Source organism: Anguilla rostrata, chromosome 3 (assembly GCF_018555375.3).
Source record: "Anguilla rostrata isolate EN2019 chromosome 3, ASM1855537v3, whole genome shotgun sequence".
Classification (NCBI taxonomy): domain Eukaryota; kingdom Metazoa; phylum Chordata; class Actinopteri; order Anguilliformes; family Anguillidae; genus Anguilla; species Anguilla rostrata.
The window spans coordinates 10425415-10448970 of NC_057935.1; the positions used below are offsets into that span (position 1 = coordinate 10425415).

Here is a 23556-nt window from a genome sequence, read left to right on the forward strand (position 1 = left end):
GCCACAGAGTACCTCAGAGTACCACAGAGTGCCAGAATGCACAGTAACTTCTGCTGGCATAAACATTTGGCATATACTGTGGGTAGTAGCAGAAATGGAGGCCATATCACTGCACAGAGGGAACACGATACGTTGGGACAGTGTAGAGCCCTCTGGAGCCTGTTAAAATACTTACTTTGTCCTCTCTGACATGTGACCTGTGTCTGGCTCGGAGGAGGGAAATGCAGAGAGTGAGTGAGAAATGGGGGTGGGGGGTTACTCACAATGAGGGCATGTTCTCGGCCCATGATGATCACAGTACGGTTTATGGTCCTTAGGAGGGTGAGCACAATGTCCTGAATGTGCTTGAAGGTCTCACCCTGTAAATCATAAGACATTAGAGAAACAACGTGAATGGGGCGAATTTTCACATGTTAAACAAACACATCACACCACAGTCTCCATTTGCAATCTCAATATCCCATGTTACGCAAATATTATCCCTGTTACCCCAGTATAACTCCAGATATCCCAGTATCACAACTATTATCCCAAAATCATCACTGCAACCGAAATATCACACCCAAATACCAAGTTAAAACACGGCAGACCCTAAAATAAATCTGAAAGCGGCCAGACGTTCTCTGAGTCAAGCCGAACTCAGCAGAGCAGTTTCTCGACGACTGCTGTGTGTTTTATTTGCGCTTTGTCTCTCTATTCGCACACGGTTTATTTTGTCAGTGTGACAAAGGCTGCTCCCTGTGCACGAGGAGATGACGTTAGTCACAGTAACTGCTGGGCAGAGAACTGGCAAGAACATCTGATCACCACTCTACCTTAATCTGGCACCGTTTCGATTGCGGAACCAAAACGGTGGGTGCGTGCGTACGTGTGTTTATGCGCGAGAGTGCGTGCAGGGCTGCGTCTGTGTGAATTAGCATTCCTGTGTGTATGCGTCCCTTTCTGTGGATATGTGACAGAGAGAGACGGTTTGAGTGCGTGCGTGCAAAAAGCTAACCGGTGATAGACAAAGACAGACTGGGTGTGAATGTGTGTGAGCGTGTGTGTTTGTGCACGTTTGCAAGAGCATGTCCGTGTGTGTGCACACAGATGTGTGTGAATTTTACTGCAATACCCTGAATATTTGAAAGAAGTCCTGAGGAGACTGAGACTCCCAATGACATGCTAGTGCAGTGTGGTAATGGGGCTGATGGGATGGGCAGCATGGTGAAGATGATGGGCTAAGACAGGAATGCTCCTGTCATCACAATCAATTCAATATGTGGAGAAGGGGATTGAATGAGAGAGAGGCAGATTGAAATTTAGCAGCTGGTTTCATATGGCATGGGGATTTCACTTATTTATTTTCCTTTTCTTGCTTCAGATTCCCAGCTGTTCCTCCAAACACACACACACGCACATACACACACACACACATACACACGCACACACACACACACACACACACACACACACCACATGCACACACAAACACATGCACAAACGCATACACGCACGCATGCAAACACACACACACACACACACACACGGGCATACACGCACACACACACACACTGTTAGTGGTGTGTAATGTATATTTAAACACATCTCTCAATGTCGCTCACACTTCCTGGCACAGCTGGTCTTCTTACTCCATTACTCCACACTAGTACGGGAGCACGGGATTATGGGTGCTCGGTAGATGTGGGAGAAGGTGTTAAGTTAGATTGCTTTCCATAGTAAAGCAGAGAGAACAGGACAGTGTGGTCCAGTAGTGTGTGTGTGTATGTGTGGTGGTGATGGAGCATGTATTCATGTTTTTAGGAGTCGTATAGGTATGTGTGGGTAGGTTTGGGTCGGGGGTTGGAGGATTGTGCTTATGGATTATTATGTTTCTGTAGGTGTGTGTGGATGGGTATTCTGTGTGTGTGCTTGTGTGTTTGTCTGGGGTGCTGGTGCAGGAGTGTGTGAACATACTGTATATGTATAGTGACGAGGGATTTGGCAGATGATTGCACCATATTTATGTTGACCAAATGATGAGGCCTGCACATTTCCTAAGAGGGTGCATGCACAAATGTATGGATTTATTTGTGCCTCTGAATGTGGTGACAAAGCATGCTTTACATTTGTGGGAATCAGAACAGGATCAGTGTGGCTGAGCATCAGTGTGTGGAGGTCAGTATTTTGGGGGGGGGGGGGATCTGTGTGTGTGTAAGTTGGAATTGGGGAGGCAGCATTGTGGGGGTTAGTATTTGTGTGGGGTTCATTGTGTGAGGATTGTGTGGGTAAATATGGGGCGGTGGATGCAGAGCGGGGCAGACATCTGTTGGCTCTCTTACCACGTCTTTCCTGCTCAGCACCTCCAGGATGTTGTTGAGAAGCTCCACACTGTTTTTGCCATCGTCAGGTGACTTGCTCCCCACCTCCGTCAGCGCAATGCTCAGCTCCCGCAGCATCATGGGTAGGAGGATGTCACGGCACGCTGCCATCGGGAGAGGTCATGAAACATTGAACCCAACACACAGACCATACCACACACAATAAACCCAACACACAGACCATACCATACACCCTGAACCCAACACAGACTATTCCATACACACTGAACCCAACACAGACCATACCATACACACTGAACCCAACACAATGGCATTACACATCGGCCAAAACAAACCGACTATACACAGATCTTCCAAAACACAAAACGCTACCATACATACTGCACACACAACACGGGCATCATAAACACGGCACACACTTGGCCAAAGACAGGAACCACTGTTTTGTTTTTGCAAATCGTAAATGTCCTGTACAATCTAATCTACACCTCGCCCCCAAAATAACTCGGCTTCCTGAGCCATCCGGCCTCGAGTGCCCCCGTTAGAAAACAATCTCCTGCTTCACTGACACATGAACACTCAGCTATAACAAGCAAAGCTCACTCAGTGTTAGCTGATGTGATTCTTAAACGAAATGAACGGGCTTTCATTCCCTTTCTCTCTCAAAGTCATTGTCGTGTTCAAAGTCAGCTTGATTGGCATGGCCATAAAAAAAACAGTACCAAATCACAGGATTCTGAATTTATATAAATTCCACACAGCAATCGTCAATAAAGGATAATATAAATAAAAAAATAAAAAAGCAAGCAAACAATCCCTTCAGTTTATCTCTCTCATGACTGCTGTGGCAAAAAAAGTCCATAGATCTAGCACAGAATGATGAATGCTGAATTAATGCGAATGCAATCCTTCAAATATTAGTATTTTCAAGTTTATGAGTGCAAAAAAGTGACAGTTGCACCGACATTACTATTTTCATCCTTTTCTGTGTTTACATGGAGGGAGTCAAAAGGCTGGAGCTGTCAATTGGGAGTGGATTAAAGCAGTGGGACATTATTGAGGGAACATCACAATTGTTCAATATGTGTTTAAGATCTTTCAACAGGCTGAGTGGTGCAATAAAAACAGAGCCTGCACTTTTTTTTAATGGAGAACCATTTTTGCCCACAATGAGAAAATGACATTCTAATGACAAGATTTTCTATAAAAACCCAGTGAGAAACCTTTATCTCCAATTAGGAATTAATTAGCACAAACACTTGAAATATAATTAATATAAATGCTAAGGGCATACTGATTATGCCCTCAGTCCAGTACTAAATCACTTTTCAAGTGTTTCTGCTAATTCATTCCTAATTACAGATAAAAGGTTATTCACTGGTGTTTTTTTTATCTCGCTCACAGGGATGTTTTATTACTACTCTCCTCTCATGTGTGACTGGCCATTGTGAACGGTCATTCGCGAGGCTAACAGCGGCGTGTGTGTGTGTGTGCGTGTGTGTGTGTGTGCGGCACCGCAACGTGGGAAAAGGGTGCGTGACGGACCCGCTCGTTTAAAGGGATTGCGAAAAAAACCCACCCCGATTGGCCAGAGCGCGCTCGTACCTTCGGCACGCCTTCAACCAATTACAGAGAAATGATCTGCTGCGTCGCGTTCACGCTCCCGCCAGCTGTATTAGCGCTCATAAATACATAACTGATTCGGAAGCAGCTTCTTTTTTTTTTTTTTGAAGACGGAGCCTTCGCTAACTGAATTTGCGTCCGTAGAACGGCAGCCTTTAGCTCCGGGGTAGAGACTGCAGAGGAGTCTCAGCTCCTCTCGCGGAACCGGCCGCCACAAGCTCTGTTCTGATACCAGGATCCACTTTTTCAAAGAGAAAGATGAGCCGTTTCCGGTTTGAGCGCGTGTGTGACCAAAATAATAATGTTGGGCACGGCACACACACGAACGGGGAAACAGGCAGTGGAAATGGATAGGCAGACAGGTATGGCAGAGCGGGGGTGCAGGAAGACCGGAACATCAGACAGAAGATGTCTCAATTTATGTTTCTGGACATGGCCAGGAGGTGTAGCGCAGACCTTATTGGGAATACGGCTCGGCACTGAGAAAAAACATTTTACCGCCAATGCCTGGAGCGCTAGCTAACCACAACTGTGAGTTATCAACAGAGTGTTTTTTTTTAAGACCACCTCTCTGTGAATATACAACTAGGCCTTCAGGCATTAATACACCCTCTGTGTATGTGTGTGTGTGTGTGCATGTGTGTTTGTGTGTGTGTTGAAGTAAGCGGGAGTGTGTATGTGTCTGTCTGCAGGTTTAATAAGAGGCATTTATTGTTCTCAGCGCTGCCAGGTCCAAAAATGTTATTTGCTTGCAAATATACATCACAAAGTGACTGCAGCACTTTTTATCATAATACAACTTGGATGATATGACAGCCTGCAAGGCCTGAACTGATAAATGATTAAAACTAATGTAATTGATCACCCAGACACTTCGTCCACCAGCAGACACTTATATTAATATGCATTATATGTTTGTGGTTTATGCAAGATGGACGGTCCCCTAATGACGTGGAAGGGCTAAGATTATTTATCACGGGCCAAATTGTTATAGTTACGGACAAATAGCCAAGCCAAATGTACTCCAAGCAATCACAAATCACCCGGTCCCTCAAAACTGCACCCATCACTCAATTCAGCGTGCAATGTCACGGCGAATGCCATAAACTATTTCACATGGTAATAAGATGCTATTTCAATTACTGGTGCCTTCTAAATCAGGCCCTCCCTGGCTAGGATTTCGGCAGATCAAATTAGACGGGGCAGAAATAGCGTTCGGACGGCAGATATTAGATCTAAAAGGTGTAATGCATCACAAAGTGGCAGGCCTCACTGAGAGACCCGGACACACTGGCGGATGGGAGGAGCCTCGGTTACATCGCCGAGTGTAAACTGCGATAAAACTGCGATAAACTGTCACATTTCATTGTTATTTCCGAAACTTCAACAGAACCACAACGACCTGCCCCCCCCATCCCCCGTTGATTAGTTACTGTAAATGGAAAGATATCTCCCTTGCTCAATTCAACCCTACAGTAAATCCCCCCCTCCAAAAAAAAAAGAAAGTTAATGTTGTCAAATTTAATAAATGAAAATTTAATGTTGTTATACACTTAATTATATTTGTATCCATACTGTGATTTCAATCATTTCAGGATTATAAATAAATGCCATACTGATTATACAATATTAATATTTGAAAATGGCACTGTTAGGTAATCACACAATTATGCATAATAATTAGGCATTAGCAGGGCACCTGCTACTAACTGGTACAGGATGTAGTCTATCACTAATTGGTAACCAACCTGAAATAGGAAGTTAGTCATAAATAATAATTAATGGGTAAGTATAGGTGATGCATACACAAGAGGTAATCAGCTGGGGAAAAGCAGCTGTCAGTGACAGATGTGACAGAATGCTTTAACTTCGTCAGTTACCTCGTTGGTTGTGTGGATTGTACTTTTCCAATATGCACATTCGTTATTTTTCCAGGCGGGTTTACGACTGAGTGTGTTAATAACTGAGAAGTTATGAATTCATACATCACAGTTCTGATACGAGAGCCTCCAGTAATGGCTCAGAATTGTTTTTACTGCGCTGGTGTAAAAAACAAACACTTACTGCATTGTTTATACCCTCCTGAACAACAGCCTATAACTACAGTACCTGGGCTGGTTGACACGCACCATACACCATCACATAATACCTATAAAAGCGTTCTGCAGGCATAAAACATATTTAAATACCCAAAAAGCAAATGGAAAACATAAATACACACACACAGACACACAGACACACACACGCACACACGCAGATGCGCAAGCACACACACACACACACACACACCATCTGCTGATACCTGAATGACTCATTCAGTTAAGCGCCATTAAATATTCATTGGTGTATTTGCTGCCATAGGTTTGTCAATAGCTGCTTCCGTTTCTCATTTTTCACCCCTGGATATTTCCCCAGGAAAGCGTACAGCTTGTATTTGCGTTTGAATAAATGTTTTCAATATTTAATTTCAGTGGCTGCCAGGTCCATTGTGCTGGAAGTGTGGGACTTCCTTCCTGCCACAGCAGCTTCCCAGCAGGGGGTGCTGTGTAGCGGAGGGGCTGGGGGGTGGGGGGGTGGGGGGGGTTACAGAGGGCAGTCATACAGCACCTGCAAAACTACAGCCTCAACACCAACAGACTGAAAGGGCAATGAGCCCTTTCAGAAGGAGGGGAGAGCGAGCAGAGGAGAAAAATGTTGGGGAGGATAAGAGTAGTGACAAAAGAGGATTACAAAAAGGACAAGAGGGGGAGAGATAAGGACAATAAAGAAAATAAATGAGAGAAGCCTTGTAAAAAAAAAAACTCCAAAGCAAGTTTTTCCTTTGGTTATGAAGCTTATCTTCACCAGTAGGACACATTTTTTTTCACATTTTTTTTCATAACTGTTCAAATCCTTTGGTGGCTTGAATGTAATACATGAACTCAATATTTAATCTTGATGAAATTACAGATTTCAACCATGTCACTACTTCAACATCCTCTGCATCCACTGACCCTGTCACCCACAACGCTATCTTTGCCATCAGAATCCCTTAATGCTCCCTCTTCCGCTTTTTATAAACTTCCCATCAACAAAAGGTTCAGTCATGTATTGAAACGATCTGGCCAGAGGAGGGGCTGCAACACAGACCTCCAAACATGACCTTTTCTGTCCTGAATCAATGCCACGGCAGGCACATGGCAGACAAAAAGACAAGTCTTCAAAGTTTTAGTGCTGGTGCACAATAGGGAGGGAGTGAAAGGGAGTAAAAAGAGGAGAGGAAAGACGGGATGACAAAAGAAAAGGAGGGGAGAGTAGAGAAGAGGATAGCATGATGGCGAGGTACAGATAGGAAGGAAAGGAGGGCAGAACGGAGAGCGGAAGACAGGAAATGGCAGTGGAGTGCGGACGGCCCGAGCCACTCTGGGAATCGCTGAAAGGACACCCATCAGTCATACTTATCGATCAGCGCGGCCGCGTGCGCAAACACACTCGCCGATGTCTCGGTAACGATGCCGGCGTGCGATCGGCGTCCGCTTCGCCCGCACGCCATTTCGCACAGCCCCAACGCAGCCTCACGCGTTCCGCTATCGACCACGGCACCACAACAACCGGTCCCCAAACAGGCCATTCGTCACCGCGGGACGCCAGCGGAAGCGCGTCCAACGGAGTCTTCGAGCTCATTAAAGTTCATATCATATCACTCACTGCCACAGCCGAGCTCCTCGCGGTTAAGTGGGCTTTTGGACTGTGCCGTTCGTCGCGTACGACTACAAATCATCTGCGAGAAAGACTGCTACTGTGCGGAGCCTGCGAAGCGGAAAGGACAATGGAAAAGCCAGTAAACGTGTTATATGAGATCCTACAGACATTACGAAGATTAGGCCGTGTGCCACTGAATAACTGAAGTCATTTCAAAATTCAAACAGAAATTCAGTTGTATCAGAGTTTCTCTTTGTGATAGTGAGATTTATAGATTAATTCCTTGATGGAATTCTGTTGGATCATAAACGCCGTCCACTTCTCAAAGGAAAAAAAACGCATTTTATCTTTTTATTGCCACGTACAACAATTGAAATCAATTAGCTCATGTTAAAAGCCAAAGTATTTCTCAACCTCCAAAGGAAATGTTCCTTATCTGGTGATATGCAATAAATTGTACTTTGTTAGCACCTCAGCTTCAAATGTCCACATTTCTATGAGGTTAGATTATTAAAAAACCCATCGCCTTTACTGTGTCCATACTGAGTGGCAGACTTGGCTGAGATAAAAGACTCCCTGTCCTTCTCTCACTAAGTATCAAGGGCCCTTAAAAATAGGCTGAGTGTGAGACACTGACAAGCCTCACTTGCAGATCAGTCTCACTGCACCCCTGACAGGATTATTGCCACAGCCCAAGAGCTGTTTACGCTTCCAGAGAAAGAGGCCGACAGGCATAGGAGCCCTTCCTTCCATGCAACTCGAGCACGCCCAGTTAAGCTCTCAGCCAGGGGCACCATGGCGGGGGCGGGGCTAGAATGATTCCGAGGGCCCTGATTGACAAGCGCCCTCAAAACATATTAGAACATATTAGATTTTCTGGGGTGGCGGAGTCCAATGTGAGATATTTTAATGGGGCTCAAAATCCCCGGTGGCACCCGTGCTCTCAGCGAACGTCCATAGCCTGAGAGCTTTTCTTCTTTTTTTTTTTTTTTTTTACACGATCAAAAGGATGCGGCCGCTCTCCGCCGCAGCCTTGATGTGTAGCGGGGAGCCTCAGATGCGACGGGGCGAAACGGGAAACCTCCACTGGCCGGGCCTCCCAGCTCTCCCACCGCCTCCATACTTGAGAGACAGACTTCGCTCAAAGTGCCAGGAGGTTTCAGGGGAAAACAACCACGTGAAGACCGAAGAATCGTGGGACATTTATCAAAGCAAGACTACCACGGCAGGGACGGTTACTGCCGCTGATGTCCTACAGCGAAAGGACGCCGATGCTCTTCTGGTTAGAACAGCCACCCTGCGCTTTCCTGTGGAGGGCAGCTCTCACTAACTAAAAGACTGCTATTCTAATCGGAATTAAACGCGATCGTCCGTTCTAAAGGGAGGTGGGAGATTTTAAACTGTGAGTGACGGCTGGCATTACACAGAGGTGCACTTTAGAACAAAGCCGCTGCACAATCAGCAGCAAAGTCCAGGCGGACGGGCCTCTCTAACAATACAGCTTACCGAGCCTGGCTGCTCCGGGAACATCAGGAGACCTGCAGTAATTTGCCCTCTCCAGCACCCAGCAGCATCGGTGTGCTATGCTGTCCCTGTTTATTTCCATTTTAATCCTCAATTCCTCATTTATGCTTTTTAGAGTGTCCCATCCTCCCCCCCCCCCTCCCACTTTCCATCACTATTAAAACTGGGAGTGGTGGGTCTATTAGATTAATGCTTGTCTCTCTCTCTAACACACCTGTTTTTTCTCTTTCTCGCTTGCTCTCTCCTCACTCTCTCTCTCTCTCTCTCTTTCTCTCCCTCTCTCTGCTTCCCACTTTCTCTCTCTCTCTCTCTTTCTCTCTCTCTCTCTATCCCCGCCTCTCTCTCATTCAGCCTGTTATTGGCACGCATGACAGGAAAACAGCAAATGGAGGAAGAAGGAAAAGAAATCAACACTGAAATATCAATGGAACATAGATTCCCTTTTGTTGTGTCTCTCTCCCTCCCTCCCCTGCACTGGGGCACTAGGTCTGGTTAAGTGCTTTATTAATGCACACTATGGTCTGCAGACTGTGGGAGAGTGAACAGTGATAAGGTCTTTACTGGAACCCAGGGGGATCAATCAGCATGGTGTGATCAATAGAAGATGTGGCGCTTGAGGTGAGCATTTTGATGAATGAGCCTCCCGGTAGTAGCGGTCTCAAAAAACAACATCGATAATCATCAGCTGCGCAGGACCCTCTCCACCCCCACTTCACCCCCCCCCCCCCCGCCCCAGAACAAACACCATCCGTCACACAGCCACAATGCCCAAAGGACTACAGCTGCCTGTCCGCTGGCCCCGGCCTGCAAGGCGCTTGCACTTTAAAACAAATCCAGTGCTTAATTCGTTAAAGTCAAATGCTAACTGAAACGTCGACTGAAATACTGGAACCAGGCCACAGAGCACGAATGCTTTGTCCATCAGAGTGATACACTGTACCTTCCATGCTTAGCAAGCGCTGTCCCGAGTTTGGCATGATGTCCACCTTCGCTTAAGCAGAGCAAATAGTAGCCTAACTGGGTCCATTATCCCCCATATTCCCACTCAGGACTATACCCACCATAACCAGTCAAACTGCACACACCCACTCCTACAAGTCCGACAATCTAGCCTAGCTACTAGCTTACTAGCCCTAGCCTATACACCTATACATTCAATACCTTAACAAATCATAAACATTGCATGTAATATTCTCTACCCATTCTATACCAAACCATTTCATGTCATACTCTTTACCCACGCTGTACAAAATCCAAAACATTACAATATGCTACATGCACGCATCTGCCAGACCCTAAGATCTGGATGCCAAAAAGTACAGCAGCGATATGCCAAGCCATACCCAGTATATGCCATGCCCTATAGTATTCAGCATATACACTTTCCTTTTTAAGTCCTCAGTAAAAAATACTCTGGTGTCAGGAGCTGTGAACCAAGGACGGCGGTGACATTTGCAAAAGGGGAGCCTCAGCAGGTCAGCTGTTTTTCATTAGACAAAATGAGTACTGACAGCAGAGTGTATGCAGGCTGTCTCTCTCGCAGATACGAGGTGCTTTACAGCGAGGGAGCTGACAGCGGGGCTGAACTGAGGAGGTGCTCAGAGAAGCCGGGCGCTGCACCTGAAGGAGGAATGGGCTCTCGGCGCGGATCAGACGCGCTATTATACTCCCTTCAGGAGCTCTCCCCTCTGATTACATAATGGGAGTGGAATCACAAGGGGGGGGGGAGCGACGGGACAGAGGAGAGAAGACTGAAATGGGGAGAACGGTGCAGAAGTTCAGTGCAGAGTGATATTGCGTGACAGTGCGAGAGCACCTGATTTAGGGTCACGCTGAAAAGCGAAGACGAAAGCGAGCTGCCTTCTCGCCTCGTTTCCCGGACGTTTCTATTAATAAGACAGTACCTGCTCCCCGTGGCAGCAGACTGAGGCTCGCGTATCAATCACCATAGCCACAGGAAGTGGCAGCAAAGTCATTAGCATTAACCCCAACAATTGCCTTCTGGGAGCCATGATGTACAGTTCTGGAGTGCTTTGGTAAGATGGGACATCTTGGGGACACACAGAAACAAACTTAGGGAGGGCTTTTTTTTATTTTTACCTTGTTTCCGGAAGAGTTTGCTGCCCACGATCTCTGTCATGGATGCCACTTTATATTTCTGCAGTTTGTCAAGGCGGATGCAGGTATAAAAGTCAAACAACAGCTCACTGTAAAGAGGGGGTAGGGAGAGAGAGAGAAAGGGAGAGAGAGAGTGAGAGAATGAGACAGAGAGAGGGAAAGAGAGAAATAATGAGAGAGAAAAAAAGAGGGACAGAGAAAGAGAATGAGGGAGAGAGAACAAATCCGATTAGTATTCATGATTTGTGAATGAGGCACATCTTCCAAAACATTTGCAGCCAGATATCATTTGCAAGTGCATGGTACTGTGCCAGGGTACTGTGCAACTGGCATAGCTGACACAAGCAGACACAGGTGTCCGACTGACATGCTATTAACAGCTTGGTATTAAGCAATGGGTGGGTGGGGTGGGGGGGTGGGGGGGGGCGTATCATGCCCCATGAAACCCTCTCTCCCTCCCAGGGTAATAAAACAGCAAATAATGCATAACACAATATGAACCCTAGCAACAGTGGTCCCTGTTTAATCCAGGAAGCACTGCACTGTAAAAGTGTTTTGTGCTTCAGATGGACAGAACAGGAGCCTCCATAAGCATCATGAAGCAAGAAACAGGTCTTGCTTTAATCTGGAAATGCAGTTCTCCTCAGAAGCACCATCAGCTTGGATACATGTTCTTCATTTGTAGTTTTATCTGAGCATGAGATTCAGTATCAGCGTTCAGAAAGAGCCCAACTGATTGAAGACTAAACACATTTCATAAAGATTGGCTGAAACCTGTCCCCTGGGGCAACAGTCCACACAAATATTCTTTCTGGATACATGGCTAATTAGGTAGTTGAAGGACCCCTCTTAATAATGTTCAGAGGTACAAATCAGCAGAGATACAGTTCTTTCAGGTTTTACAAATATAGTCATTTATATAATATTTTAATCAAAAGAGAACACCGCGGGTCACCTCTGATACATTAAACAGTCTCGTCTCATCATCTGTTCTCTCAATCGTGCCTTTGCTCTAATATCAGACGGCTGAACAGGTAAATGTGCCTCTGATCTCCGACATCAAACACGCTCCATTTGCAGATATCTGCGGCAGATTGTGTCTCCGTGAGTCGTGAGGCACATCTGTGAATCCGTCAAACACTGAAATCTGCATTTGCGCTGGTTTAATGTGAACACGTCTCTCTGGGAGGAGACAGGAGGCCCTGCCTGTTCCTTTAACATACTAATTAACGATCACTTTCACTGTATATAGAGCATTTACGTGACCAGAAGCACAAACCATACACATATATAAATACAGCTTACCTGGTCTATGAAGCATTTACAATATGCATATTCTACACTGCATAATTTGAGTGCACAACGTGCAGATTTTGTACTCATCATGTCTGATGCCTTCTGCTAAGCCTCTGTACGTCTGACCAAATTTTCAAGCAGTCAGTTTTCAGGAAGTTCCCGGAATCTGCCATAAAACTGATTAACTAGACAAAAGGACTCGACATGCTGTAAAATGAGGTAAAAATAATGTGCCTTAGGTAGTATTTCCATTTAAAACCTATTTATGAAAATGAGAAAGCCATAAAGCTGCTCGAGAGAATGCACATAAAAGGCCGACTCGGGATTACTGCTTGGAAGTTCGGAGAACGCGCATCGGGCCTGCCTATTGGCTCTGTCAGCACCTCCTGACAGGCATCAGCAAAACATGAGCTTATATACGAACGGCTATACACGACAGACAGCTAGCAGAGAACCGCGGTCGGGTCCGATTACTTCCACTGTGGGTGAAATTGCTTAAACAGCCAACGGCCAAGCTGTCTCAGGCTGATTCAACCAGATTTGTCACAGTGCTGAGGAAAGCACATTTTGTCACACAAAAACAAAGGAAAAAAATTTCTGCAAATTATCTGCCACAGTTGATGATAAGTCTTGAAAAAAAACGAAAGGTCCAAAACTAATCAAATTTTCATAATGGATGAGATGAACACAACATACATGCATAGTGAGTGTACATGAGAAATTCAAACGATTTAGCCTGGTTTGAGGAGAATGGATTGTAATGGCTGGACCTGGTTTGGTGTGTAAAATTATTCTGCGTGGTTGTTCTCAGAGTGGAATGGAAAGGAACTGGCCTGGTTCTGTGAGAGAGGGACTGTTAGAATTGGGCCTGGTTCTGTGAGAGAGGGGCTGCTGGATTGGGCCTGGTTCTGTGAGAGAGGGACTGTTAGGATTGGGCCTGGTTGTGTGAGAGCTGGTCTGTATAGGTAAGGCACAGTTTTGTGTGAGTGGCTGTGTAATGTACCAGTGTAGAGCCCTGATATTTACAACGCATGTTGATTATGCCACTGCCCATATATCGGTATGGTTACGGCAATTTCCACTCAGATAAAATTCAAATTGTGTGAAGAGGTTGATTATCTGACACAACTGAGATCACTGAAGTACAACTGGCAATGGTTTAAAGCACATGCCTTAGGATTAATATTGCCTGTGGGAAATTTATGTTAAGGAAGTTCAACTCAATTTTCCTGATCTGTTTTCCATGCAGGTCCACACTGTGTCATCCCATTGATTTGGGTTTTGAAATATTCATGCTCAAACAGGCCGGTGGCCATATTTTGTATGTGGTGAATTTAAGATACTATTTTTCCACATCTTTCACTTGAAAATGTTGAATGAGCGCTTACGTTTTTTATATCCCCGGGATGTTTCAAGGCACAGCATACCAGCCACTTTGCATATAGAGAATGTATTCAGACGTGAGAATGGCCCTTTGCCTGACGGGTCTCTTATATGCTACTTAGATGTATATTGTGTGCATTCACACTTGCTCACACTCACTCTCTCTATCTCTCTCTCTCACTTTCACTCCCTCCATTCTTCTCTCTCTCTCTCTCTTTCTCTACCTCAGTTTTTTTTTTTAAGTTAACAGTTTCACAGCTGATTCTTTTAAATTGCCCAGTGTCCATCCACATCATGCCACTGTTGGCATAGCTCTGCTGAATCACAGGAAAGAATTTCCGGGGCCATTATTAGTTTATGATCTTGGCCTTCTTCGTTAGCAGCTCACTGGCCACCATTATCTGCTAGCACTGAAGTACAACTTTACAAATAAAGTTTTAGGGCTGTTTTCACTCATTGTGTTTTTGAACATCTAAACGCATAACATACAATGCGCTCATCTTTAATTGACGTTAATGGTGGTTTCCTGCAGTTCACATTTCACGCCGGAAGGTTCTTTTTTATTTCCCTTGGAAATTTCGGCACATGGCAGCACAACCGCAGTACGTGTTCAAGAGCACTGCCCATGAGTACAATAAAAGAATGCAGTTTCATAAAGCTAATCCTATTTATAACAGCAGCGCACGTATTTTTATAATAAAAAGGAGAGTGGACAGTCTACCCTCCTCCTCTATTTGTGCTCATTATTCAGACGGGGGGGGGGGTGGTGTAGAGTGGGTTACAGATAGAGATCAGAGCACCATGCTGAAACTGTCCTGGCAGGGAACCAAACCCCTGACAGGATTCACGAACTGACTGACAGTCGCCTGCCTTTTCAGCCTGCCTCACGTGGTCTCCCAGCCCATCAATATTAGTATTTTATTCAAAAGCCGATTCTTTAGCAAATGTATGTCTTATTGAACATCCTAAGATGTTTATAGGGGTTACAGTATGTCGTGTGAGAGGATGCTGGTTCCCATTTTTTATATAAAAAAGTTAAAAACACTTCTATGTCTATTGATCATTCGGTGTAGTCTTTATACATTATTTGAACATGGAGTGAAATGACATGACACAATCACTGTATGATACTCATACCAAAAAATATTTCAATTATTCATCTATCATGATATCAGCTTTTAGAACATAATTTTTGTTGCAAAGAATTAATTTATGGGGCATTATTTTAACTGTTCGCAGTTTGAGCATAGAATGGTGTTATGTGTGCACCAAATTGAATTTCCTGAACAGAATGAACATTTTGTGGACGGACGAACATTTAGTGCTCGGAATAATCATTTCATGCGGGAAATGCAATTTTGTCTCTACAAAACTACTTATTTTACAGTCTGAGGGAAAGAGCCCTACTGTGTTATGATAGGCCATGGTTGAAAAAAAAACATAAAGTAGGCTACATCACAGTATGAGACTGTGAAAGGCTCTTAAAAATATATAAACTGCCCTGGTTGGCGTATGTTTTGTTGACTATCTTATCTAGTTTGTCTTCACATATGGAAAAGGGCTCCTGTCATTACCATACTGTATCACCAGATTTATTAATATAAATAAGCGATATGAGCAAGCAGTGAATTGACCTATAATTAGTTTGAAAGCAAGGAGACTCGGTAAGGAAGTCTAGGTGCTGGAGGTCTATGTGCCAACATTATGTTTCTGTGTGGTCTTCTCGAACCTAATTACTAGTTTCATAAACTACACAGGTTATTGATAATACGAATTCAATGGTTTTGGTTTTGACAGTCAAATCAATGACTGTTGTTATTAATTACAATTAGAATTTGCTCCACTATGCCAGCTTGACAAAACAGCGTAAAACCCAGCCCTATTCCAATTTACAGTACAGGGTGGCCCTGTGATTCCGTTAATTATTTGTTTTTTACAGATCATCCTGCAGCATAATAGACTATTAAAAAGGTACTGCAAATGGAAAATCACTAAATTCACTTAAGTTCATGGTATGCAATTAAGACCAACCGATATCTAACATTTTAAAAATGTCATCATAATGTCGTTTACACTCACAAGTGGGAAAAGATAAAGAAAGCTTGTGAACTTGCGAAAGCTTGCAAAATCTGCAAAGTGCTACAGTATAAATTATTTACTGAGCAGTCTCTGATCCTGCTGGGAAGTCGATTTCTCTGTTAGTTCTCATTTCTCGAGCTGGGGAGCTTTTAGGCAAAGAGATATACGGTGTAACTGTTATCACAGGAATATTTACAGCGTGACATGGGAGGAGGAGCCCTCCTTGGTGGCATGGCAGTGGAATACATCACTCCATCCTCAGTCCCTGATGCACTTGACGCGCCCCACGGTCCGCAATCAAACCTCGGCCTTGCCAGGGCTAACTCTCCCCGGGGCTAATAAACGAACAAATAATGGTTTTGAATACAGAGTGTGGTATTATTCACGGGGCATCATTTTTTTTGGCGGTAGAGGGACAGTGTGGGACACTGGAAGGTGACAACAGCGAGATCACAGGAGATATGCCTGTCTCTGCTGAGGGGAGCAGGCAATAAGGGTTGTCTGTCCTTTGCTTTGCCCTTTCGTTGATTTGCCCTTATTAAACAAAAGAATGCGACCCAAGGACAAGCGCTGTGAATATACAACCTTGCTGCAGAAGGGCTGGGTCTTTTGGCGTGGAGGTCTGGGGGGGGCGGGGGGGTGGCGGGCAGTGACTGACGCAGCGTTCGTGAAGTCCCTGCCTCCCGTTCATTTTCCCAGACGGGGCGAGAGAGAGAGAAAGACTCACCTCAGCAGGCCGGCATCGAAAACGGTCTCCACGTCATGCAGCACCGTCGGCAGGTACTTCAGCGCAGCGACCTGGACACACAACCGTAAACCTGAGCATGCACACCTGTCAGCACACGCGCAGTTCACACGCGCACATACAAACATGAACGCAGCAACGATGCACACACAGAGGCGTGCATACGTAAACATGCAACACACTTACATACCGGCGCAAGTGTTTGAACATTAAAAAATCTAAGGCATTCACGTACGATGTATCATGTCCAAAAATCTTGAAGGCAATTTCAATGAGTGCTAATTTCCACGATATTCTCTTTAAAAACTATGAATATTCATTAAAAGTAAAGCGAAAGTGATGATGATTGCAGGATTGATGGGTGATGATTACAGATTACTGCAGTACTAACGCTTGCGAATCTTTCGACGTCTCCAACTTCAAACTGATCTTTAATCATGATGCAGACTCACAAGGGGACAAAGTCAAGTCAAAGGACACAGAACAACCTTGCAGCCAATTACCATTCAGACTGCTGCAGCCTGGTGCTCTGCAGTGCAAGTGTGAGTCTGTGTGTTTGGCGTGCAGGTGTTGCACATATGATGTACGTGTGTATGTTTGGTGTGCAGGTAAGGCTTATGTGTTTCAGTGGCTTGTGTTGTGTAATTGTTTAATGTGCCCATGATATATGTGTGTGTGTGTGTGTGTGTGTGTGTGTGCGCATGTGTGACTGGCATTTGAATATGCAAATAACCCTAATTAAGGAGCTGTGGGCCGCAGGATGTTTACATAGGACGGGTCATGTGGTCATTTTTGGCCCGCCCTAATGGAATGTCCTCAGTGCACTGTTGGGAAGAGAGATGCATGAATTTAAATGTGTGCATGTTAGCAGATGTGTATGTGTGCTTCTCAAAGGTGCCGTGTCAGTGAATTTGGGAGGCGGGATGGATGAGGGGATGGAAGGGTGACAGAGCTGCAGGAAAAGTGCGGATTACAAAACTCTGTTTACAGTACAGTTGTGACTCTCAGAACCTAGCCCAGGATTACAGAGGGCATTGTCCCCTAAGCCATACTTACTCCCTATCAGATCCCTGAATTACCACACCACCTTTAACCCTGCATCCACACAGGCAGCGTGCACTGCTGTGAGTCTGTGTGATCACGTGTGTGTGTGTTTGTGTGTGTGTGCGCGTGTGTGTGTGTGTTTGTGTGTGCGCGTGCGCGCACGTGTGTGTGTGTGTGTGTGAGTGTGTTTGTAACCACCGTGGGCGCATCGGTACCTGCAACAAAAGGGTAGTGTTGTAGTCACTCTTCATCAGGTTGTTGATGGACTCAAACAATCTTCTCAGAGAGTCTTCAAATTCAGTCTGCTCTTTCCCTTCATACAGCCTTACAGAAAGGAGAGATGGAAAGAGAGGGACAAATTAATACTTTTCCTTCATGGCAGCCGAAAAGAATTTACAGCAGCAATTCATGATAGGCAACTTATTCAAGGGTAATAAAGCAGTCTTAATCCCTAACCACTATACTGCCTCGTTGCTACTCTCTTTCTGTTCCTTCGCTGCCATGAGTAAGAACTATATAAAAATTTGGTGGAGCTAAAGTCATATATTCATGTGAGTTATCAGTTGAAGAGCTCTAATTTAACTATAGCTTTCAAATTACTGCCAGAGCCCAGTACTGAAAGCATTTCACAAGCAGAACTAAATTCCTGTTTGCACAACATAACCAGGTCACCTTTCAAGTGGCAACAGATTTCTATATCTTGTAGGATGGTGCCAGGTGCTACACAGTGCTATGTTGTTCTAGCCTGCTGTCAAAGACAAAGTTGAACAGTATTGACTTGTGTTACATCTCTCTGACTGATGCATTCACGATGTTCATCCTCTCTCTTTCTCTCTCTCTCTCTCTCTCTCTCTTTACACGTCCTCCCTGCCCTCTCTCCCCCCATCGCTCCTGTCTACCCCATGGCATCTCTCTCTACTCGCTGCAGTTTTCTCTTTCCCCCTGCCTCTGTGCATCTCTGTATACAGTAACGATGTGCAGATGTTGATTAGAGCAGCAGTAGGGTGGAATCTGTACAGGATGGAGATTATGGTGGGATGTGCGGTAGAATTCTCTGTAAAGCTGAGGATCACCGAGCCCCGCGTGATTAATGTGGGCATTGTCATCTCTAATCTTCTGACTCTGTATTAACACACCCCTCCAACCCTGCGCAAACACAGACACACTCACGCATACGCATGCCAACACACACATGCGCAAGTGCACTGAAACACATAGGCGCACACACACACTTGAGCACACACACACATACGCACACAAACATACACATACACGCGCACGCATGCACGCGTGCACACACAAATGCAAACACGCACACAACTCCCTTGATTGTTAGGATTACTGGCTTTTATCTGGATCTGCAGAAATTAATGTGAAAATATGCTCCAGATGCATCAGATTAGTTCTATAATCAATCCCTTGATGAACTCACAACAGAGAACGTTCTAAAAATGAAGACACTCCTTCTCTCTTATCAGTCACGACCCTGTAATTCATCCTTAATTTGCAGGAGAACAAGAGTGAAACAATGAGAAAGAAGAGACTGAGAAAATAAGTACTTTTAAAAATAAACCAGAAGCATCAAGTTTCTCAAATAACTCTGTATGTGAAAAAACTGCATTTATTTCAATATTTTGTTATACAGGGCCAGTATTATGACGGGCTGCTCACTACAAAAAGACTCTTTATTCTTGCATTACAAATAGCCAAATTAACTGGGACCTATAGCAGAAATTCTATCAACAAGAGGTCCAAAAGCATCGCTGAATGCATTAATTTGTTGTTGTTGTTGTTATTTTTGTAGGGATATGGAAATGATTTGATCTACTTTTCCTCACATATAAATAAACACTGTTTCAGAAATAAACACTGTTCCATTTCTATCTGGACAGTGTACACGGCTGTATCGCTGCTTATTACGAACAATGTCATTCATTTTTGCCACAGCAGCATCAGATTCTCTTAAGAACAGCATAACAGAACAGTTTCAAAACAAGGACAGCAATGTCCTTATATTGGAACTATTAGCATGGAAACAAGATTCAAGAGAACAGACCACTACAGACAATCCCCTACTATTACCACAACTTGTTAAAATGGCTTCCCCATACAGGCCATGAACCTTACCCCACTCATGCCAACTGCCTCCAGAATCTCTGTAACACAACACCTTATTTCTTTCAGCTCCCCATTTCAATTTGTCTGAGGTATCCGTGAGGAGCCATCAACGCCCCCCTTCTTTATGGCCAGGTGCAGTCCTGTCCACAAACTCCGTTCAAATGTATCCAATCAAATTTTTCATCAGCAAAGCTGTGTAAGCATATTTTCTTGGCCTGGAAGTTGTTTTACTGTATAAGAATAAATATTTGCCAGTTGGTACTAGCTGTGGCACAACAGCAATTGAGTGCCCACAGGAGTAGGTGAAGAAGAAAGAAGAATCCTGCATGTGGATGCAGCATGTATCTACAGTCTGGAAGCCACCGGATCCAGAATAGATCCTAATAAACCGTCAGTCACTGATCCATACTTACACCCAATCACTGATTCACAAACTGTCCATCACTGATCCACACTTACACCCAATCACTGATCCACAAACTGTCAATCACTGATCCACAGCAAAACTCTTAATCACTGATCCACACTTACACTGATCCACAAACTGTCCATCATTGATCCACAGCAACTCTTAGTCACTGATCCACACAAACTGGCACCCTGAAGATCTACAGATAAAGTAAACTCCTCCCTCAAAAGAGGAATATTTCCGTAACATCAAACATCTCACCTCTGTGTACTGTATTTTCCTGGGGGCAGTGAGTATAATGAGGAGGAAAAAAAGACTGAATAACTGATTTATGTTGTTGTGGGATTTTGTCAAGAATACTCGAGGGCTTTGAAACAGAACAGAGTATGATTAAGTTTCTCCATAAGCTTCAATATAGACTGTACCGGCACTCAGCACTTAATACACTTCAGTAACCCACACACATAGTCACTTTTGTTTTACGTACGTACAATGTTTCTTCCAGAGATAAAGCATATTACCAAAATCCTTCTTAATCAAATTCTGCTCTCTAATTAAAAGTGTTTGTTATCCCGCAGCTGTGCATAATGATGCTGACAATTAGTCCTCTAAATTAACGCCGTATTTTGTCATCACTGCTCATTAGAGGCATAAGCTCTGTAATCACCCTGATTGGGGTTAGCAGGCGTGGCCAGTTGTGGTGGGAATGCAGGGGTGGTTTGACTGTGTGGAGGTGTCGGGACTCCCTTTGTTTGGACACAAAGGGCAATGTGGAAAACTCCCCACGGACAGAAAAGACATGAGGTCACTGAAACTGACACCAATGCACGCACGCATGCACACACATGCATGTGCGTCGGAATGCACATGCTTACAAAATATAGAAAATATTACCCATTTGGGCTCATATTATGACTTCATATTATGACGTGTTGCAGTAGCAATATAACATGATCATATCTGAAGCTCCTGTTCCACTGTGTGTGTGTGTGTGCGTGGACATGTGTGTGCATACTTTAAATGCTTTAGGATTTGCAGTTCCCGTTAGAATATGTGTGTTTCAGATGTCATTTATTATTTATGTTGAGCCCTTCCTGGAAGATGAACACTCACTGTGAATAGAGCATTCTGGATCGAACGATGAATTTGAAGATGTACTCCAGGGCCTTCAGTGTCCGGAGAATGGGTTCACACTGTTCCCCACGACTCGACACATCCAAATAAGTCTTCAGCACTGACATCAACTTCCTGAGGGGAAGAAAAATGGCACAGTATCGGGAAGGAGTAGAGAAGGGATAGTATTTATGCCCGTGATGCATAGTACTTTTGGGAGCCCGTGCAATTCACAGGCCAATGTTCAAGCTAGCTGGCCGAACTCTTCTCTAAGAGGCTCGATGTATGAAGCAAAAGTCATCTATGCAAGTCTGTCAGAGCGAAATTCTGGACACAAGAACCATTGTGTGTGTGTGTGAGTGTGTGTGTGTGCGTGTGTGTGTGTGTGTGTGTGTGTGTGTGTGCATGTTTCTGTGTGTCATTTTCACACTAAAATGTGCTGGCTGCCAGCTTTGTCCTGAACCTTTGCTCGCTTAAGATGATGAGGGCAGCACTCTGTTGCTCAGGTACTGAAAATGACTGCAATAATATCAGAGCACGGCTATCCATTCTGCCTACAGAGGGTACACCAGGGACTTTAGTGCAGGGCTGAGTTTAAGTATTTGGACCAAAAATCTGCTCTAATTGCAATGGATGATTTGCTAGCCGCACTAAACAATAACAGTAATGTAGTGATAAGGGGGGTCGGGGGGGGGGGTGGATATTTGGAAGTTGCACTGGATAAAAGCTGAACAATATAATCTGCTCTGCAGGAACCATTACCGAGAGAGCCCTTTGATGGGCGCGATGTTGGTTTTAAAAGTTTCAATAGCAGAATAGCTTTAAATATACATCAGAGTTTATTTAACAGCCCGCTGCAGAGCTTCTCTCAGCATGAAGTGCATATTTCAGGACCCTGGCTAAACCAAAATGACCCTGCGATTCAGAACGAAATCTCTGGCAAACAGTGAGCACGGGGCACAGGCTGCTGTGTCTCCCCAATGTAAACAGGGAATTAAGCCTCAGAGACAAAGCACCATAATTCTGAAAAGCCCTACATTGACTGAAACCATCACCCCCCCCCTCCCCCCCACAAAAAAAAAACAGCCGTCGGACACATGGATCAAATGGTGATTTACTGCCCACACATGCACGCATACTGCCACTTGCTGGTTGGATAGGGAAGTGCAGGACTGTGAGGGTAAACATTTGTCTGAAACTCTGCCAACCATTGAACATCAGACACACAGCAGGGACAAGAAATATACAGGGGTGCAATTTTAGATCACAGGAGAGAGAGAGAGAGAAAACATACTTGTAAGCAAGTGTGGCACTGAAATGCTGCTTGATGTAGGCCTCCAGCACTGTGTTAAAGTGTTGAAACTTCCTGTCGGCAATCAGACCTATGATGTAAATCTGAAATAGAGAGGGAAAGTTCCTACATCTGATCAGGCTGACATTGCACACATATACTCTCAGAGTCACACACAAAGCACATATACAAAACACACACACGTACACACACACACACACAAAGCATATATACAAACCAAACACACACACACATACTGTACAAAACACACACACACAATCAATCAAATCTGAAAATATGTGCACAACACATGCACACACATACGCACCAATGCATCAAACACCAGGATATCGTAGTCATCAGTCTGGGAATGCTCCATCATTATGTTGAACAGGGCGTCCAGAGTGTCCTGCAAGAACTGGAGATGGAAAAGGACAAACATAATATAGTTAAATTATTAACAGATTCATGTAAGTTTAGCATATTTTTTATGTACTTGAACAATACTGTGTATTTGACATGTAACTGAATTGACTATTACACAGGGCAGATAGACAAACCGAGTAAGAGAGAGGAACCTGTGGACAGGTCGAGACAGTAGAAATGGCACAGGAACTCAGAACATTCCAAAGTAGGCCAGATTGCTAGAGGGAGATAGTGTGGCACACACACACACACACACACACACATACACACACACCTTCACCACCTCCTCTCCATCAATCATTTTCAACTTTTCCAGATTCTCTTTCAGCATCTCAGGACGCGTACGCCACTTCAACAGGCCCAGCAGACCCACTGTTAAGGAGAG

General features: G+C 44.5%; 1 protein-coding gene across 1 annotated transcript in view; it reads right to left on the reverse strand.

The window, feature by feature from the left end:
* Positions 1-23556, reverse strand: part of LOC135250085 (dedicator of cytokinesis protein 2) — an 80741-nt gene that overhangs the window by 39736 nt on the left and 17449 nt on the right. Inside the window, exons 18-26 of the mRNA XM_064326014.1 lie at positions 23446-23543; positions 23074-23163; positions 22749-22849; positions 21455-21589; positions 18030-18138; positions 16753-16823; positions 11250-11356; positions 2322-2464; positions 264-359 (exon numbers count right to left, since the gene is read on the reverse strand). Coding sequence (XP_064182084.1) covers positions 264-359; positions 2322-2464; positions 11250-11356; positions 16753-16823; positions 18030-18138; positions 21455-21589; positions 22749-22849; positions 23074-23163; positions 23446-23543 — 950 coding nt within the window. The remainder of the gene's footprint in view (positions 1-263; positions 360-2321; positions 2465-11249; positions 11357-16752; positions 16824-18029; positions 18139-21454; positions 21590-22748; positions 22850-23073; positions 23164-23445; positions 23544-23556) is intronic.